This window comes from Gorilla gorilla, chromosome 16 (genome assembly GCF_029281585.2).
Source record: "Gorilla gorilla gorilla isolate KB3781 chromosome 16, NHGRI_mGorGor1-v2.1_pri, whole genome shotgun sequence".
Taxonomy (NCBI): domain Eukaryota; kingdom Metazoa; phylum Chordata; class Mammalia; order Primates; family Hominidae; genus Gorilla; species Gorilla gorilla.
Genome location: NC_073240.2, coordinates 33,717,728 through 33,730,256, shown reverse-complemented (window position 1 = coordinate 33,730,256; position 12,529 = coordinate 33,717,728). Strand labels below are relative to the sequence as shown.

Sequence of the window (12,529 nt, the reverse complement as noted above, 5' to 3'; positions counted from 1 at the left end):
GAGATGCAGATGGATGAAGAGGGAGAAGGAGGGAAAAAAATGACACTTTTACAGATTCCTTCTAAAGAATTCTGAGTATCTTCCAAAGTACATACTGGCCACTAAAAACCAATCTAAATAGCATGGTCTGTTTCTTATTTTACAATTTGGATTGCAGAAGAGATTTTGCTTGAGATCCATACATTTGATCATCTGAAATGTGTCAACATAATAAGAGGATCCTAGAGACTTGATAAGTGAAATAAATGACTGACAATGAGTCATTGGCAAAGAAATATTTCTTGGCTTTACTACACTGGTGTTCATTATAAGGTTAAATTCTAGCACCTGCCTTTTTCTCACAGTTGACCCATGCTCTTAAGGACACGTTATTCTTCTCCACAAATACTGTAGTACTTTGTTCCTTATTTGGAGAAATGATTTTTTTTTCTCCTCTTAGATATGAGATATTTCAGTAGAGAATAAATATTACTGAAATATAATTATACACGCACTAATAATACCTGAAAGGCAGGAGCAGAAAAAGAAGTCTGCCTGGAGCTGAATTTTTTTTCTTTCTTTCTTTCTTTCTTTCTTCTTTTTTGAGATGGAGTCTCATTCTTCTTGCCCAGGCTGGAGTGCAGTAGCATGATCTCGGCTCATTGCAACCTCTGCCTCAAGGGCTCAAGTGTTTCTCCTGCCTCAGCCTCCCAGGTAGCTGGGATTACAGGTGCCTGCCATCACGCCCAGCTAGTTTTTGTATTTTTAATAGAGACGGGGTTTTACCATGTTGGCCAGGCTGGTCTTGAACTCCAGACCTCAGGCAATCTGCCTGCCTCGGCCTCCCAACGTGCGGGGGTTACAGGCGTGAGCCACCGTGCCCAGCCATTACTTTTTTTACCCTGAAATAAAGGGGGATAAAATGTGAATTAAGATCATAAAGAAAAAAAATTTCAATTGGAAAATCGTACTTGAAGTAAAAAATAAATAAAAGGACAAACAAATGAGACAGGGAGACAAAGAAAATCCTAAGCAGCTTGAAATTGTAAAAGTTAATAGACATACAACAAGCACTTAATAAAGGTAAGTTTAATAAATTTATTAAAGATGGCCTACAGCCTTAAAATGCATTATTGTAGTTTAGCTCTGAAAATTATATCCGGGGACAAAGAAGAACATACTTCTTCTGTATCTGCTCTGCATTTAACTGTATTGGTTATCTAGATAAATAGTCCTGAAATAACATCCTCAAAAGGTAAACCCCTTTCTACCTAGAAGTCATCAAAGGTTAAGCCTTACTATATATACCAACTCCCTTTTTACAACTTCTACTTTAAAATAAGTATTAAAAATTAAACTGGCTCAAATGAAAATATAAAACCAATAGTTAATCCTCATGTATTAAAACATGCACTGTTTATAATTAATTTGTTGAGTGGGTAGAAACTAATGGCTGTTAATGTGTTTGTAAAGACACTCATGGCTTAGTAAAGTGTGTTTTTCATTTCAGCAACTGTTAATTCTGTTGGTACCAAGCCTCCCGACAGCCTATTGAGTACACAGTAGATATTTGTTATTGAATGAACATGGGTGCATTTGGAGTTCAGCTCCGTAATAATTGGTGTTTGCCATCACAGGGCTTGCTGCACATGAAGAGTGTGAAGGATATTTTAGCTCTCATCTTGGCTTTTGGAAATTATATGAATGGAGGAAATAGGACTCGGGGACAAGCCGATGGATATAGCTTAGAAATTCTGCCCAAACTCAAGGATGTCAAAAGTCGGGTATTTATTTTTCATAATAAGTTTCCATGATCTGCCATTATTTTCTTTCTTTACCTTTAATTTTAAAAAACGTTTTCCAGATTGTTCCATTTATCTCTATCCTCCCCTTAACAACAATCATTTATATTAGAGCATGCATTTTTTTCTTTGCTTTATTTTCACTTTTGAATAAAGAGTTTTGTTTGTTTTTTTTTTTTCACGTTAGACTTTATTTTCAATTACTCAATTCCCATCTTCGTGTGCTCTGACATACACAATTAGGTATTGAACTGCTACTCAGTGAGAGAACAAAACAGATAGCATACAGTACCAGGATCCTGCAAAGGCTGGAGGCTGTTTGAGTTTAGTGTTGGCTACTAGTAGTTTACTCATTCCTGAATGGCAGAGCAATGTTGAATCACCAATTTTTTGCCACAACAATTGGGCTGGGGTCTACTGTCAAGCTCTCTGAGCCTGATTATCACTTGGCTCCACACCCCTGTGGAGCTACCTCTTTAGAAACAACCAGCCCATATCTAGGCGTCCCATGGGGGGCAGGGGGGTGCAGGGAGGGGAAACACACAGGCAAATTAGAATTAGACCCCAGTGAGCAGGACACAAAGGCTGCCTTGTGGGAGGGCCTGCTCCCCACTGGCCTCCCGGGGTCATAAAGTGGCGTGGTGCTCCTTTTAAGCTGGCCTGGATTGTTTTTCACACCATTAAGAACACACATTTTTTGAAAGATGGGAAGGGAGGGTGCTTTTCTGTTCTAGGCCCTGGTTCCCTTTAACACTCCCTGCCCCCTCCTGTCTTGGCTGTATGCCAGAAAATACAAGGACACAGTTTTTTTGTTTGTTTTAGCCATTATTTCAGAAGTTTTATGGATTATCTGTTTGTTTTTCCCCACAAAGGATAATACAGTGTCATTTCTTTATGTAGCCAGCATAATAAATGGATGGGATAAAGCAGAGGAAGGAAAACCTTGCCAGCATCGAAGAGAAAGCCAATTTTCACGAATTAGAAATTTCTCAACAGAGATTTCATCTCTCAACCGTGTAACATGACAGTCTCATGGGAATGATTTTCATGTACATTTCTCTTTTAAACCTAGGATAATGGGATTAATCTGGTGGACTACGTTGTTAAGTATTACCTGCGTTACTATGATCAGGTAAGAAATGACATTACGTGGAAAAGTTTCGCCTCTTACTCATTGTTGGCATTCATAAGTTGGATGATGGATAGATGGATGGATGAACTGCAAGCCCAACATAGAATATGAGAGCTCTCCAGCGTGGTTTACAGATGAGCACACTGAAACCAAGAGAGTTTAGTTGACTTATGAAGAGAAGCATTATTCAGTGGTGTAAATCTACTGAGTCTCAATCGACTATAACACAGCTTCAGAGAGATCCCTAGCTGCCTCAGTGCTTTATGGCCAGATTGTGAGGTTCTCTGTGAAATCTAGATCCGCTCAGTTATTGGTTATAATGGAAACTGTATTCTGATGATGCAGAGTAAAATTTAGGAAAGTAAGACTCAGTAATACCCAATATTTTATCAGTAATGAATCTATGAACAGACTGAAGATGCAGAATTTGAAAAATCCATCTTTTCTGCTTAGAGGGCATTTGCAATTAGAAATAAACATTTCTGTGTGAGTCCATCTGAGCAGAATTTTCTATTTTTTATTCCTTGTTAAATTGAGAACAAGGAGTTGTAATTTTGAGAAGAAAAAGGTATTGTTGTAAGATGTTAAGAAATAGAGCAATCAATATGAATAGTAAAAGTCTCAAAATAAATGCTGTCAGGACTTCTGCTTAACCATCCATGTAAGCAGAATTGTTCCTAAGCATCGAGGGAAGAATAGTAGAGATCTCAGGGCCTTTCAATAGGCCAGCAGTTTCATCCAGAAGGCAAGTGAGGCACTGATGAACTCCATAATACTTTCTTCTACTCTCCTGGTGGGCTTATCTAACTATTTTCAATATACCTACAGCCAGGCTCATCGTTTCCCCACCCCCCAAACTTTTCCCTGATTTCTGTTAAGAATATCGTAGTTTTTGATAGTTTTTGGCTATTAAGGCATGAAACCCTGTCCTTCTCTGGCTACTCTCTGTCCTTCCACTGAGTTGTTTCTGATGTCCTTCCGTGTTTTGTTTTTTGTTTTGTTTTCCTGCCGACCCCAGCTTACCCAGGTTTTAAGATGGCTCACTTGGAGAATTTCACTTGCTTTCCAGCTCAGCTCTCTATTTCGAGGTTCTACCAGTCTAAGCCATCCCACACCCTCTTTACACAGCTCTGATCCTATTGCTTTTCTACTCAAAACAGAAGTGGCTCCCCATTTTCAAGTGAATTAGGACTCTACGAATTTAATTCCAATCTTTTACAACCTTGCTTTCATTACTTTCCCTCTACACGTATTCTGTGATCCAACTCAAGACCTGATGTTTTCCACACACACCCTGTGCTTTCTTACTAATGTGTTTTTACTTCTGATGTTCTCCCTAACTGAAAGTATCTTTGTCTCTAGCCTTTTTATAAAACTTCCTTTTTTTCTCATTACTGCTCTCTGGAAATAATAAATTTAAAGATTTTTTGGGAAAAAATCTCCCAGTAACATTACCAATATATGTGTTACAGACTTAACCAGAAAAGTACAGACCTTTGTGAATACATTTACGTAATTTTACTGAAAGCCATAAAAATTTAAAAACAGACTGAAGAAAAGAAAAACCCAATTTTAAAAATTGGGTAAGGGGCTTGAATAGACATTTCTCCAAATAAGACAAACAAATAGCCAATAGGTGCCAACATCACTAATCATCCAGGGAAATGCAAATCAAAACCACAGTGAGATAGCCCATCATGCCTTTTAGGATGGCTGTTAATAAAAACTAAAACCAAAACCCTACCACATAGAAAATAGCAAGTGTTGACAAGGATGTAGAAAAAATGGAACCAGTTAGCACCATCGGTGGGAATATAAAATGGTGGAGCTGCTATGGAAAACAGTAGGGAGTTTCTTCAAAAAATTAAAAATAGAACTACCATATGATCAGACAATCTTACTTCTGGGTATTTATCCAAAAGAATTGAAACCAGGATCTCAAAGAGACATTTTCCCTCTCATATTCGTTGAAACATTGTTCACAATCGCTAAGATTTGGAAACAAATCTAAATGTCTGTCAATAGATGAATAGGTAAAGAAAATGCGTATATGTACTAGGGAATATTATTCAACCATAAAGAAATAAATTCTGTCATATGCTGCAACCATGGGGTCAGCCTTGAAGGTATTATGCTAAGTCAATATAATCCAGTCACAGAAGGGCAAATACTGCATGATTCCACTTAAATAAGTATCTAAAGTAGTCAAACTGAAAGGAACACAAAGTTGAATGAATGATGGGGGAATGGGGAAATGGAGAATTGAGGATATGGAGTTTCAGTCACGTAAGATGAAGAAGTTCTAGAGATCTGTACAATAATACACTTATGGCTAACAATACTATACTGTACACTTAAAAGTTTAAGAGAACAGATATGTTATAGGGGTTTTTTTTTGTTTGTGTTTTACCACAATAAGGAGTTGGCATTATGTCCTCTGTTGGAAGTACCAGTCAAAATTCTAATCTTAGAAGTTTACAAAATGATTTTAAATATTATATATAAAAATAATTAGACAAAAATTTGACCAGGATTTAAAAATGAAGAGAGAATCATTCATTTATATATTCTAATATATTATAGAGCTATAATAATTAAAAGTGTAGAATGATAGACTGACATCACAAAACTTAAGAACATGAAAAGGAAATCTCAGAAATGGATCTAAATAAATATGTGTCAAGTGTGTGATAAAAGAGAAATTTCAAGTAATTGGTAAGAGGAAGAAATTGAATTATCTCCTAGACCTCATACCAGAGACCAGAGCAAAGTTTTAAAGAACAGAAGAGATAAATGTAGAAATAAATGAAAAATAAAATCAATAAGACATGACAAAAGTGTAGGTAAATAGTTTACTGATTTTGAAGTAGCAAAATCCTTTCAAAGTGTTCAGTCTAAGACAGAAACCATAAAAGGTCAGAATGATGACTTTCAATGCATAAAACTAAAAAACTTTAATTCCTAATTAAAATTTTAAAATACTTTAGTATCTCAAAAATGACTTAAAACTAAATTCAAAATAATGTACTGGGAAAATGTTTACAACATAATAGACAATAAACTCTTGAGAATTAACAAGAAAAAAAACTTTCTTCCTTATTTTTAAAAAATGGCAAAATATATCACAGGAAATTTACAAAAGACATATAGAAGACATAAATTGCCAAGTAGATATATAGAATTAGCACTGTAAATTGATCAAACCTTTCTCAGGACTGTCATGTATGGTAAATCAATATATTCTCTGTTTAAGGTCTCTAAGTCAAATGGGACTCATATTTAGCCTGCCCTTGATTCACCAAATTATATATCCTATAAAGGGCACACTTTAAAAAATTCACATAAAGATGCCATGTGCTTGTCAAGCTGTTTGCCCATAAAGCTGTTCCTATCTACAGGAACACATTTTCCTAATTTATACATATATGCTTTATGGGCAAGCAAGGTTGTGTTTTTGTTGTTTTTTTTTTTCCTCTTTTTGTTTCCCTTTTTTCCCCCATTTTTTCATTTTTTCCTTTTTTCTTCATGTCAGACAGGTGGTAATGTGTCCATATCTTAACAAGGTTCAATGGTGGCGCATCTCACACATGCATATGAACACCCAATCCATCACACTCATGAACTACAAAAGGATCAAAAGCAAGGTTTTCAACCTTTCTGTATCAAAAGCCCTAGAAATATGTGTAACCTTTTAAGAAATTTCTACCCTAAGAAAACAACTAAGGATTTAATGACTATTTACTTATAATAGCAAAATATTGGAAAAATTTTGGTAGGTGTACAATGTTGGAGACCAAGGTCAAATAAATTATACTAGAGTCACACAATGGAATAATATACTCTCATGGAGAGTGTATAGGAGAGAATATAGTGGTATTAGAAAATAATTTTGATCTTCTGTTAATTTACAAGCATGTGTTTCAAAATAAGATACAGTATAATACCAAATATGTAGTAGATAAATGTAAATACACACACACACAGAATAACCTGAAAAAAATACATTAAAATGTTTCTGAATATTAGGATTGTAAGGGTTTTTTTTTTTTTTAACTGTCTTCTGTCTTTCCATTACTAAACATAATGAACATGTATCACTTTTGTAAACGGGAAAAAAGATGTAGTGAAAAATAACTTAGTCTAATCTTACATGGCCCTTTTTTGAGGTCGTTATTAACATCCTGATCTTTGAAGGAAGGCTTTGAAGCCCTCACCTTTGAAGCCTGGAAGTACTTTGTTTGAATCTTTCTCAAGATGCATCTTATTCTGCCTTGCATGTATATATGAGGAATTACCTATTATCTTGGCATTGGTTTTTGAGGTTCAGAATTCATTGTTGTCTCTCTTTTTTTTTTTTTTTAATTGAGATAGAGTCTTGCTCTGTCACCCAGGCTGCAGTGCAGTGGTACAATCTTGGCTTACTGCAACCTCCGCCACCCAGGTTCAAGCAATTCTCATGCCTCAGCCTTCCGAGTAGCTGGGACTACAGGTGTGCACCACCACACCTAATTTTTTTTGTATTTTTAGTAGAAACAGGGTTTCACTATGTTGGCCAGGCTGGTCTCGAACTCCTGACCTCAAGTGATCCACCCGCCTTGGCCATTGTCTCTTCTGTTTCAGGAATCCTGAAACAAAAGACAATCCACCTCCCAAAGTGCTGAGATTACAGGCATGAGCCACCATGCCTGGCCATTGTCTCTTTTTAACTGCCTGTAATACAGGTGTCTGATAAAACTTGCTGAACTGGATATAATGTTAATATTCACAAACGTGTAATAAGTGGCATCTGTAAAGAACTAGATATGAGGAGATGAGAGCTGTTTTCTGGTGGAGTGATGAAGGCATGTTTAGCTTCAGGAAATTAAGAAGCAGCAGCAGGCACATAAGCACATACCCTAGGTTTTGACAGCAGGTACTAGTGTGGCAGAAGAATTATCCTGAAGAATCTTTGAGGGTGACATTTGTAACTCTAGGTTGGCATGGGCAGATTTATTGGTAGTGCCTACCCCAACCAAGTCAAATGCATTGTGTGGGAAGGCTGAAATATGCCTGTGGAATATAGCTGTGGTTGAAAAGAGCTGAACCCAGTGGAATCAACTTCACAGAGGAAAATCTTACAATGAGAACAGTTTCAAACATGGGATGGCCCAGTCTAGGAAAAATAAGCCCACAGTAGTGTGGTGCTCTTCTGGCTTTTACTGTGCAAAATGCATTTCACTCAACAAGAGTGTAGAATTCTGTGATTTATGAAACTGGCCCTTTCCTCTAGGAGCCTAAGTGATGATTTTTGTGGTTAGTGGTGATGAGCAATTAGCTAAAGAAAGGTGACTCCTGCTCCCTGCTTCCTTCTTCTCATGCCTGGTTTTTGGTCCAAGTCTTGGTCTGTGAAATTTAAAGAAACCCATGTAGAGTCATGCCTTTTTAACTCTAATTAAGCAGCTTTCATAAGAGCTGCTACCAGCCTGATACACTCAGCAACATTTCCTTTTTTCTAGCGCATGCACGAGTGCGCACACACATCACACACACGCAATCAAAACCAGAACTGAATCTGATAAAGTTTTGGAAAATGGAAAGAGATACTATGCCTGAGTTCTTCCAGCATAGATTAGCATGGAGCTTTGTAGTGAGGATCTTAGATGTTGTTCCATCTTGGCACTCAGATGAGAGTACTGCTTCCATTTTAAAGTAGTAAAATAAGTATATGAAGATGGGGAAAAAAAGTACGTTGTGTCTGATAAAATGAAGAAAGCTACCATATCCTAGCATCCCTAACAAAGCTAATGGCCTTAAAGAGGAAGGGTCAAGAGGATTCCTGAAACCACAAGAAAACATAGTGATAAATTAGATGTCTCCTGCTAAAGGTACATACATCTCAGAACCATGTTTTATAAGCCCTCTGTAGTAGTGCCCATCAACCAAAAATAAAGCTTATTGATATGCCAGATGTTGTTTACTATACCAAGAACAAGACACAGTTTCTGTCTCTGAGGTGTTTAGAGTCTAGTGGGGAAGATGTACAAGATAACATGGCAATTTAAAAATTAATGGTGATACATAAACTAGAAAACCTAGAAGAGATGGATAAATTCCTGGAAAAATACAATCCTCCTAGCTTAAATCAGGAAGAATTAGATACCGTGAACAGACCAGTAACAAGCAGCAAGAATTAAATGATAATTTTAAAATTACCAACAAAAAAAAAAAGTTCAGGACCAGATGGATTTACAGCAGAATTCTACCAGACATTCAAAGGAGAATTGATAACAATCCTTTTGACACTATTCCACAAGATAGAGAAAGAGGGAAGCCTCCCTAATTCATTTTATGAAGCGAGCGTCACCCTAATACCAAAATCAGGAAAGGACATAACCAAAAACGAAAACTGCAGACCGATATCCTTGTTGAACATAGATGGTAAAATCCTTAACAAAATACTAGCTAACTGCGTCCAACAACATATCAAAAAGATAATCCACCAGGATCAAGTGGGTTTCATACCAGGGATGCAGGGATGGTTTTAACATATGCAAGTTAATAAATGTGATAACACCACATAAACAGAATTAAGAACAAAAATCACATGATCATATCAATAGATGCAGAAAAAGAATTCAACAAAATCCAGCATCCCTTTATGATGAAAACTCTCAGCAAAATTTGCATACAGGGGACATATCTCAATGTAATAAAAGCCATCTATGACAAACCCCCAGCCAACATAATATTGAATGGGGAAAAGTTGAAAGCATTCCCTCTGAGAACTGGAACAAGACAAGGATGCCCACTCTCGCCACTCCTCTTCAACATAGTATTGGAAGTCCTAGCCAGAGCAATCAGACAAGAGAAAGAAAGAAAGGGCATCCAAATCAGTAAAGAGGAGGTCAAACTGTCACTGTTTGCTGATGATATGATTGTTTACCTTGAAAACCCTAAAGACTCCTCCAGAAAGCGCCTATAACTGATAAAAGAATTCAGCAAAGTTTCAGGATACAAGATTAATGTACACAAATTAGTAGCTCTTCTATACACCGACAGTGACCAGAGAATCAAATCAAGAACTCAACCTCTTTTACAATAGCTGCAAATATATATATAGTAATATACCTAAGGAGTCAAAAGACCTCCACAAGGAAAACTGCAAGATATTGCTGAAAGAAACCATAGACAACACAAACAAATGGAAACCTATCCCATGCTCATGGATGGGTAGTATCAATATTGTGAAAAGGTAAAAATTAATATTGTGAAAATGACCATGCTGCCCAAAGCAATCTACAAATTCAGTGCAGTCCCCATCAAAATACCACCATCATTCTTAACAATTAGAAAAAAACAACTCTAGGCTGGACACGGTGGCTCACGCCTGTAATCCCAGTTGGGATGCCAAGGCAGATCAAGAGGTCAGATCAAGAGGTCAGGCGATTGAGACCATCCTGGCTAACATGGTGAAACCCCGTCTCTACTAAAACTAAATTAGCTGGGCGTAGTGGCGGGTGCCTGTGGTCCCAGCTGCTTGGGAGGCTGAGGCAGGAGAATGGCGTGAACCCGGGAGGTAGAGCCTGCAATGAGCCAACATCGTGTCACCGCACTCCAGCCTGGGCGACAGAGCGAGACTCCGTCTCAAGAAAAAGAAAAAACTCTAAAATTCATACGGAACCAAAAAAGAACCCACGTGGCGGGAGCAAGACTAAGCAAAAAAGAAATTTGGAGGCATCACACTACCTGATTTCAAACCATACTATAAGGCCATAGTCACCAAAACAGCGTGGTACTGGTGTAAAAATAGGCACATAGACCAATGGAACAGAACAGAAAACCCAGAAATAAACCCAAATACTTACAGCCAACTGATCTTCAACAAAGCAAACAAAAATATAAAGTGGGAAAAGGACACCCTTTTCAACAAATGGTGCTGGGATAATTGGCTAGCCACATGTAGGAGAATGAAACTGGATCCTCATCTCTCACCTTACACAAAAATCAACTCAAGATGGATTAAGGACTTAAATCTAAGGCTTCAAACTATAAAAATTCTAGAAGATAACATTGGAAAAACCCTTCTAGATGTTGGCTTAGGCAAGGATTTCATGACCGAGAACCCACAAGCAAATGCAATAAAAACAAAGATAAGTAGTTGGGACTTAGTTAAACCAAAGAGCTTTTGTACCTCAAAAGGGGCAACCTAAGAGTAGAAGAAAATCTGTACAATCTATACATCTGACAAATGACTAGTATCCAGAATCTACAGTGAACTCAAATCAGTAAGGAAAAAACAATCTCATCAAAAAGTGGGCTAAGTACATGAATGGACAGTTCCCAAAAGAAGATACACAAATGGCCAACAAACATATGAAAAAATGCTCAACATCACTAATGATCAGGGAAATGCAAATCAAAACCACAATGCGATACCGCCTTATTCCTGCAGGAATGGCCATAATCAAAAAATCAAAAAACAGATGTTGGCATGGATGCCATGATCAGGGAACAGTTCTACACTGCAGGTGGGAATGTAAACTTGTACAGTCAGTATGGAAAACAGTGTGGAGACTCCTTAAAGAACTGAAAGTAGAGCTATCATTTGATCTAGCAATCCCACTACTGGGTATCTATCCAGAGAAAAAGAAGTCATTATATGAAAAAGATACTTGCACGTGCATGTTTATAGCAGCACAGTTCACAATTGCAAAATCATGGAACCAACCCAAATGCCCATCAGTCAAAGAGTGATTAAAGAAACTGTGATATATATATACAATCGAATACTACTCAGCCATAAAAAGGAATGAATTAACAGCATTTTCGGCGACCCGGATGACATTGGAGAATATTATTCTAAGTGAAGTAACTCAGGAATGGAAAACCAAACATCATATGTTCTCACTGACGTGGTAGCTAAGCTATGAGGATGCAAAGGCATAGGGATGATACAATGGACTGTGAACTTGGGGATAAGAGTGGGAGGGGGATGAGGGATAAAATACTACAAAGAGGGTGCAGTGTATATTGCTTGGGCGATGGGGGAACCAAAATTTCACAAATCACCACTAAAGAACTTATGTAACCAAATACCACCTCTACCCCAATAACTTATGGGAAAAAAATTAATGGTGACAAATGCTGTGATGATGTAAGCGTCATAGGCCTTTGGAGAACGGGGAGAAACACCCACGTGCTGGGGGTTAGGGGAAATCTTTAAGGAAGGACGTTTGTTTTAAGACTTAAAGGATGAGTATGAACAAGGAAGTGTAAGGAGGCACTAGGGAAGGGTCGGAAAGGGACCATTTTATAGACAAAGGCCTAGAAGCAAGAGATCGTGGTCTATTATTTCATGAAGGTCTAGAGGGAGTTGGAGATAGGGGGAAGGTAGAAATGAGGCCAGAGATGTAGACAGAGGCCAGATCATAAAGTGCCTTGTAAAGCAGTTTTAGAGTTTGGAATTAGTCCTAATGGCAGTAGGGAAGATGGAATGTGAAGGAAAGCTGGCAAAGTAGCCTGTGCGGAGAGAGGAATAATTGAAGACTGCCTAAGACATGCAAGATACAAAGCTTACGTTAAACAACTCAGGGAGAAAGCTAGCTAGACTGGAAAAGATATTTGAGGCTCATGTGCC

The 12,529-nt window shown here is 37.6% G+C and overlaps 1 protein-coding gene and 1 non-coding gene across 9 annotated transcripts in view; one reads left to right on the top strand and one right to left on the bottom strand.

Moving 5' to 3' along the window:
* Positions 1-12,529, top strand: part of FMN1 (formin 1) — a 423,460-nt gene that overhangs the window by 294,911 nt on the left and 116,020 nt on the right. For all 8 annotated transcript variants that reach the window (XM_031002405.3, XM_055363225.2, XM_031002406.3 and 5 more), the window contains 2 exons: positions 1,617-1,763; positions 2,854-2,913. In XM_031002405.3, the coding sequence (XP_030858265.3) occupies positions 1,617-1,763; positions 2,854-2,913 (207 nt within the window). The remainder of the gene's footprint in view (positions 1-1,616; positions 1,764-2,853; positions 2,914-12,529) is intronic.
* On the bottom strand, positions 6,440-6,547 carry LOC115930964 (small nucleolar RNA U13). Its single transcript, XR_004067545.2, has one exon. It is a non-coding gene; the product is annotated as a small nucleolar RNA U13 (small nucleolar RNA).